Source organism: Acyrthosiphon pisum, chromosome X, assembly GCF_005508785.2.
Source record: "Acyrthosiphon pisum isolate AL4f chromosome X, pea_aphid_22Mar2018_4r6ur, whole genome shotgun sequence".
NCBI lineage: Eukaryota > Metazoa > Arthropoda > Insecta > Hemiptera > Aphididae > Acyrthosiphon > Acyrthosiphon pisum.
Window position 1 is genome coordinate 112,424,559 of NC_042493.1, and position 9,104 is coordinate 112,433,662.

Here is a 9,104-nt window from a genome sequence, read left to right on the forward strand (position 1 = left end):
TTCAATACCTTAAATGCTATTGTGGGTCTATGGTTGATGGGTGGGCGGTTGGGCGGGTTGGTGGTGTTTGGGGTGTGGCGGTGGTTGCCCGTTTGAGGCAGGACACGTGAATTTTGCGTGCTGGCTGTTCGTCTGTAACGAAAACACCTTTGCCTATGCGTTTGTGCAGTTTTACCGGTCCCCACCATTTCAGTGCGAAGCCAGCGTGAAATTTTTTGTGCGCGCTTGACAGGTGGTGTGCCTTGTAGTACACTGTGTCATCTGTTTTGTACTTTGTGTCCGTCGGGCCACCTGTTGCAGGTGGTGCGGTAAGTACATGGTTTTCGCGCCTCGCCATGTCCATATTTATTTGGTCGATCGGGTTGTCCGCTGTCCGCGACAGTATCCAGTCCCCCCGGCCTTTTGCCCTCTCTCCCGAGGACGAGTACCGATGGTGGATATCCTGTCCGGTCGTTGCACCTGTTCCTGATCGAAAAAAGTATGGGGGCTAATCAGGTGTCCCAGGTGTTGTGGTGGCCATTGACGAGTAGCGCGCGTAGACCTTTTTTTAATTCCTGGTTACGGCGTTCGACTGGGTTGGCCCTCGGGTGATATACCGGAGTTGTCCAGCCCTCGGCTCCCCACTGTTTGATCGCTTTACGCATATCGTTTGCTACGAACTGTGGGCCGTTGTCGCTTAAGCACACACGGGGGTATCCGAAACGTGAAAAGAATTCTCGTTTGAGCGTTTCGGTTATTGTTTTTGTAGTGGCTGTTTCGAGGGGGTATGCCTCGTTCCATCTACTAAACAAGTCCGTGGCGACCAGTATATATGACCAGTATATACGACCAGTATGTAAATAAAAACTAGTATATTCGTAAAAAACTTTATCTATACAAACAATTATAATATGTAAATACAAACTAGTATATTCGTAAAAGCTTAAGCTCAACATGTATATACACAACATGTAGGGTATAAGTTATGTTCCACAGAAGCGATTGTAGGTTCGTACGTCAGATCTATGTGTGTAGATGGCAAGGTTCCAGAGATCTTCCTAACCGGAGGGTCCAGCGTTACGGGTGTATCGCACCTTCGTTGCTGCCCGTCTCGCTTACCACTATCATGATCTGACAACACGTTCCTATGATCCGAATCCGATCATGCTCGGTGGCTGTGACGTCGTTGAATTACATACTTAAATTATATTTTTTGTTATGTTCTGATGAAATAATAAGTAAAACATATACTACTATACCTTTAAATATCTAACAGAATAATAATATCTGAATCACTTAAGAATATATACCTATACCAAAATTGTGAATAAACAGTAGTAAAATAAAATAAGAGATATTCCAATGTTTTATTTTATTTTATTAAATATATTGATTAAATAAATAAATATTAACATTTACAGTTACAAAATAAAATTAATAAAAATGGAATCTGTTGCAAAGGAAAAGTACCTCAAAGGAAAAATAGAAGAAAGTTATGAGCAATTGGAAACGATGTTTGACGAAGAAGATGAAGATGAAAATTTGTATAAAAACAAAATTAAAACAATTAACCAAAAAATTAAAAAACTAAAATATGAAAAAAAAAAACTCAAACTAGAATACAAAGATTCGCAATATGAATATTATAAATGTAGACAAAGAATAAGAAATTCTATACATTCTCTATATACCAAATTAGAATGTTTGAATATAGATTAAGATTTAAGACTAATATGTATTAATAAATAATATTATTATTATTATTATTTTTTTTTTTAAATTTATTTACAGTTACATAATGAAAAGAAATACAATCACTAAACGTAGACGGATGGAATCAGCTGAGGGCGGACTTGTTGAAATTGAACGATTTAAAAGCTGTTCGAGAACGTATATTGTTAAGAATAAGGAAGAAATAATAGACTACCATGTATTTTTTAGTTATGTTTCTGAAATGTTAATTTCTAGGTTAACACAATCAAGCCAGCAGTCAACAATTAAATTTAATTTACATGTTGATAGCACGTATGAACAACTGTTAACGGGTGAAGTACAAGATATGTCGTTTAAAACTTCAAACGTATTAGCATATAAATCATCCGATTTTAATAGTTTATTAAACAAAATGTTTAACAAATTATTATCTGAGGAAGCACAGTTTATATCAAAAAAATCAGGTTGGTCACTAAAATCTATAGATTGTTTACAATTACGAATTAATAAAGTTAATCCTCTTAAAGGAGGAAGTACATATTTAGATTTACCAAAACATATAAAAAAAAAAAAAGCAGTTATAAACATAAAAAATAACGATAACGAATGTTTCAAGTATTCAATACTAACTAAGTACAATAATCGATTGAATAAATCTAAGTTTAACAAAAAATATTTTGATATGTTAGAAACAAAAAGTGGGCTTAATTTTAAATGTATTGATTTTCCAACACCTATAACTCAGATAAAAAAATTTGAAAAAATAAACAATGTATCAATTAATATTTACAGCTTAGATAATAAAAATTTAATTTTCCCATTACATATAACCAATATTGAAAAAAAAAATCATTTCGACCTATTTCTATTTGATAATAATAATACATCTCATTATTGTTATATTAACAACTTCTCAAGATTTATTAGAAGTCAAAGGACTAAAAATTGTTCAAAGTTGATTATATGTAAGCGATGTTTTACAAGTTTTGGAAATAAACCGTGTAAAAGCAAACTTTGGGGTGAAACAGGATTAATTAGACATAAAGAAATGTGTATTAAAAATAAATTAGGAAGACCTATTATGTTCGAAGAAGGAGATGACGATTTCATATATTTCAAAAACTATAAAAATACTCAACGAATCCCGATTGTTATATACGCTGACTTTGAATGTATTTTAAACCCTAAACAACCTGATAAATTCATTCAAAGTAGTAAAAAACCAAAAACTTGTATTACACATTTACATAAACTTATGAGTTACGGGTTTTATGTAAAAGTCGACTATAATATTATACCAAAAAAATTAATAAAAAAGTTTGAAATTCCTAGAAAAGTAGTAATATATAGAGGTAAAAATGCAGCAAAAAAATTTATGAATAGTATGATTAGTATAGGAAATAAAATTAATGATATTTATAAAACTAATTTACCAATTAACAAATTAACTTTAAAAGAAGAAAAACATTTTCTGAAGGCTAAGGTTTGTGAAAAATGTTTAATACCTTTTAAAGATAATAATCTGTTAAAAGTTCAAGATCACTGTCATATAACTGGAAATTACAGACGATGTATTTGTGTTAAATGTAATTTTCAGCTAACTAGTCCATCATTTGTACCAATCTTCTTTCATAATCTGACATATGACAGTCACTTTATAATTCGAGAACTTGGGTGTAACGATAAAGATATTCATGTTATACCTAATTCATCTGAAAAATATATATCATTCAGTAAAGAAATCGCACCAAAATTTAACATTAAGTTTGTTGATACATACCGTTTTATGGCTGAAAAATTAAGTAAACTAGCAAAAAATTTATCCGAAGATAAATTGAAGTTTAGAGAAACTATTAAAGTATTTTCTATTAAAGTATTAGATCTAGTTACTCGAAAAGGAGTCTTCCCGTATGAATATGTTGATAGTTGGAGTAAACTAGATGAACCTTTTTTACCTTCAAAGCTTGATTTTTATAGCTCTTTATCCGATGAAAATATTACTGATGATGATTATGTTCATGCGAAAAATGTATGGAACATTTTTAATATAAAGACATTAGGTGAATATAGCGATCATTATTTAAAAACTGATGTTGCTATACTAGCTGACGTGTTTGAAAATTGCAGAGACTTATGTTTATCTAGTCTTGAGTTAGATCCTGCTCATTATATGACTGCTCCAGGATTTGCGTATGATTGTATGCTTAAATATACAAAGATCGAATTAGAAAGGTTAAAATGCTCTAATATGCTTTTGTTTATAGAGAATTCAATTCGTGGTGGGATAACTCAATCGACTAAAAGGTTTGCTAAAGCAAACATACCAAATATCAAAGGATTGAATTATAATTCTATCGAACCGATTAAATGGATAACATATCTTGATTGTGTAAATTTATATGGAAAGTCTATGTTGACAGAATTACCTTTTAAAGATTTTGAATGGGTTGATGACTTAAACATAGACGTAACTAAAATTGCTGATGATTCTGAAGTTGGGTATATATTAGAAGTCGATATCGACTACCCAAAACATTTACATAAGACTCATAATGATTTCCCGTTTTTACCGTTGAACGAATGTCCACCAAATTCTAAAGTTAAGAAATTGTTAACTACACTATTACCGAAAAAAAACTATATTGTTCATTATAAAAATTTAAAACAAGCGATTTCTCACGGTCTTAAACTTGTAAAAATTCATCGAGCTATCCGCTTTTCTCAAAAGAAATGGATGGCATCGTACATTGAATTCTGTACTAAAATGAGAACAGAAGCTAAAAACGAGTTTGAAAAAGAATTCTGGAAGCTTTTAATTAATAGTGTTTTTGGAAAATGTATGGAAAATGTTCGAACAAGAACTTCTATAAAACTGGTTTCGTCAGAAAAAAAAGCTAATAAATTAATGGCGAAAACTAATTTTAAGGATAGAACTATATACTCTAAGAATCTTATGGCTATTCATCAACATAAGGAAACTATTAAATTCGATAAGGCGATTTATGTAGGATCAGCAATTTTAGACGTTTCGAAAACTTTTATGTATGATTTTCATTATAATGTAATGAAAAAGAAATATGGTAAACAAATTAGTTCTTTATATTCGGATACAGATTCATTGATATATTCTATTCAAACAGTAAATTTTTTCGATGATTTAAAAAATGATTTATTACCATATTTTGACACATCTAATTATCCTAAAGACCATTATTGCTTTAGTGAAATTCATAAGGGACAACCAGGAATGTTCAAAGACGAACTTAAATCAATAATTCTTAAAGAATTCGTTTCATTGAGACCGAAATTATACGCTTATAAAACCATAGATGATACTGTAGAAAAAAAAGCAAAGGGTGTAAAAAAATATATAATAAAAAACCATATGAAATTTATTGATTACATAGAGATATTAAATGCTTTTATAACCCATAAATCTGTTGAGGAAAAACAATCTCATAGAAACATGAATTTCATTCAATCGAATAAACATGTTGTTCATTCGAAAACAATGAACAAGCTTGTTCTCAGTGCCAATGATGATAAAAGATATATAATGAATGATGGGATAAATACATTGGCGTATGGGCATTACAAACTGACAAAATAATTTAATTAATACGTAAAAAAATCTTTATTTAAAAAAATATGTGAACAAAAAAAACTTATACATAAAAAATTTTTATTTTAAAATATCTGATGAAGTTATCCAAGAATTTTGACTTGAATCAAAACCTAACCATTTAACAAGCATTTTATTCCCAACTTTTTTTATAATACGTTCAACGAGGAAGGTGTCTGGGAAATCAGTTAATTTAATTTCTTGCTCATAAAAACCACCTAAGATGATATTGTCTGATCCATCTTTTAGTTGATAAGTTACTGGATTTGTCTGTAAAACTTTTGAAACTGTAAATATTTCTGTTGTCCAATTTGGTGTATATCCTTTACTAAATATATGTTTATACTTAGATATTCTTACTTTGTCATTAACTTTAAATTTTGGTTTATATAATGAATCATTTATTTGTATATTAAATTTAATATTGCTTGTACCCATTCGAGCTTCATTCGGTGTACATTTGATTGTTCTATGTTTTGTATTATTATAATTTTGTATAATTTTTGATATTGTATTATACCAATTCCACGTACCTGTTGCAGTAAAATGTTTATATATATTATTTTTCAGAGTTTGGATCACACGTTCACAAATTGAACATTTAATAACACTGTATGAACTGTAATGTCTAATTTTATATTTTTTCATTAAATGTTGAAATTGAATATTATAAAATTCTGTACCATTATCTGTCTGTAACAACTTCGGATGTGCTTTTTTCAATATATTAAACATACCTTTTGTACATTCCTTCGATGTTTTATTTTTCAGTGCCTCAACCCATACGTACTTACTATATGTATCTATGACTACTAAAATATACTTAAAACCATAATTTTGTCTAGAATGAGATTACATATCCATTAAATCAGCTTGCCATAGATCATCAATAAACCGTGTTACCACATTACGTCTAGGAAATATTTTTCTTGCTGGTCGATGTAGCTCATTAGCTAGACCTTCTAAGGTTGTCATTATACTATAATATCTCTTTCACGTAGTTCTTCTAAAATAGATATAATTTCATTATTAACACCTGTATTACCAACACTTTTTGATGATGTTAAAAGATGTAATCTAGTTACTAGCTCATTCGGATCGTCATAATAAACTAATTGTGTTTGAGATACTACATCTTTATATAAGCCAGAACCTTGCTTAGCGTGCGGTGATGAAGTAAAGTTAAACATATTTTCAACTGTAGGATTTGTAACCATAGAACTGTTTGCTGTGGGATTAAAATCAAATGGTTCATTTGATATTGTTGTATTGTCATGAACTTTACTACGTTTACGACTAGCTAAATTATCGTCAGATTGTGACAAGTTTAATCGTGGAGTTTTGGTGTTGTTAATTTTAGCTATTTCTTCGTTTATCAGTTTTTCCTCATTTTTCATTCGTTCGTACAAAGGTTTTACAACAGTTGCCCATTTGTGAAACTTTGAGGTTTTAGGTTTTCCATCTGCTTTTAAATGAACACGTGAAGTTTTCAGAATATCGTAATAAGATTCCATATCTTCTATAGTTGGATTTTTTGGTTCTTTCTCACATAATAATGACCATAGTCCTAAAGTCCATGGATAGTATCTATTAAGCAATTGTAAGTTACCATGACTAAAAGTTACGATGTGATCTCCTATTTTGTACGATCCACTAGCATTATCATAATGCATGCCATAGGATTTATCATAACGTTTTAATGTAGGTCGTTTATTAAAAAAATTTGCAAATGATGAATTTAATTCATCATCATCTTCGTCACTTGTACACGAGGCTTCAGAATTTTTTTGATCAGCTGGTTGTGAGTTACATGGGATATTTTTTTCTCTCCGTGTACTCAGTGGTTCGATTATTGGTTTAAATACATCACGGTAATAGTTGTCAGAATCTATAATACCACGTTTCATTTCCATTATTTTTCGTTTAATATTTTTTTTCGATTCTATTAAATTTTCTAACAAAGCTTTTTCTTTGTTCATTTTAAATAATAAATTCGATATAACTGTAACGTATGACTCCTGATCACACTATGTAGATAATAACTGTGTTACGGTATTTATATATAATATAAATATATAAAGTATTTTCTTAAATAATATTAAGGTTTACTTATAATTTACAATAACAAACAACAACTAATTTCAGTACTTATTTAATTTTAATAAATGTATGAAAACTACATCTATATCTTCCTTCATTCATTTCCCGAGTCTTGTCGATAACCATAAACCCATAATCACTGTGATTCCAGCATAAATGAGAAATTTTCCGAAATTCAGTGAAATCCATATCTGCAGACGAATGATCGTTGAATATATGTCGTAAGTTTGTATCATCTTGTTTCAGTATTATTAAAAAGTTTGCGTTATCTCTTACTAACTGTTTCGATATTTTAGAATATGTTTGTGCTAAATAAAATACAGAGCTAGCACCTGAATGTCTACCAATGCTAAAGTAATCTCTGATTACAGATTGCGGACCACATATAACATCATCAAAAATTATAATGGAATTTTTCTTAGTTAAGTTCGGTTTTATAACTTTATCGGCGCTAGTAAATATGTACATATTAGCACCTTGTATATCATCTATTATTTTTTTTAATAAAACATATTTTTCCTGATTAGAGGTTTTAGAGTACAAATAAATGTTTTCAAATCTTAAACCGTTTTTGTGGGTGATCAGATTATACATTATATTTGTTTTTCCTGAACCACTAGGACCCACTAGTATAGCACGTATAGTATCAGGTAATAACGAACCGTGTCTTGAAGGTTTTTTTACTATCTGAACATCTACATTTATAACATCTAATTTATCCTTCTGTTCAATCAAATTCATTTTATTTTTCTTATAAATACTCTAGAATTTTTCAATCGAGAATCAGTTATAGATGAAACGTTCAACTCGTAAGTGTAAATCAGACAAGACTGGTAAAGGATTTGTAAACTTCCTTATAAATAGTCTCCCGGTTGAAGCCCATGTTCCAGGCTATCAGTATTGTGGTCCTGGTACAAAATTAAAAAATAGGCTAGATCACGGTGATAAAGGAATAAACCCATTGGACGCTGCTTGTCGTGATCACGATATTGTATATGCAACGAGTAATAATTTAGACGATCGACATAAAGCTGATCAAGTGTTAGAAAATCGTGCTTGGGAAAGATTTAAAGCAAAAGATACTCCTAGAAAAGAGAAATTGGTTGCATACGCAGTAACAAACGCGATGAAAGCTAAAAGAAAAATAGGTATGGGTTGTAAACGGAAACGTGCTATAAAAACAAATGGTATACTAGCAGCGAAAAAAAAAAGAATCTCAAAGAAAAAGAATGGTGGTAAAAGGCTGATTTTAGCACGGAGACAGTCAGGAGGTGCAATTCCTCTAATACCTATATTTGCGGGATTGTCAGCACTTGGTAGTTTGATGTCTGGAGGTGCTAGTGTGTATAATGCGGTTCAAAATTCAAAAAGAAAAAAAAGGCAGTGGTTTGAAATCAAACAAGAATAGGTTAAAAAAAAACTGATGATTACGCTACCTGACAGACCGCTTTCGTCTCAAGATATTATAAAATATGTTGTAAAGTTGAAAATCAATCATTTCCGTGGTGCCTTTTCACGTGATAACTTACCTAAAAAACCACATACGGTTGAATGTGGTATATTAAACTTGGATATATCTTTAGGCGACGGAAGCCATTGGGTAGCGTTTTATAAAAATAAGGACAAAGTTGTATATTTTGATAGCTTTGGTGATTTACCACCACCAATTGAATTACAACATTATTTCAGA

At 30.5% G+C, this 9,104-nt stretch overlaps 1 protein-coding gene across 1 annotated transcript; it reads left to right on the forward strand.

The window, feature by feature from the left end:
* Window positions 1–1,422: 1,422 nt before the first annotated feature.
* On the forward strand, window positions 1,423–5,302 carry LOC103308360. The gene is made up of 6 exons (XM_008181601.1): window positions 1,423–1,523; window positions 1,771–1,869; window positions 1,948–2,156; window positions 2,763–2,965; window positions 3,290–5,048; window positions 5,100–5,302. The coding sequence occupies exons 1-6, from the start codon at window positions 1,423–1,425 to the stop codon at window positions 5,300–5,302; spliced, it is 2,574 nt and encodes an 857-aa protein (XP_008179823.1).
* Window positions 5,303–9,104: the final 3,802 nt, after the last annotated feature.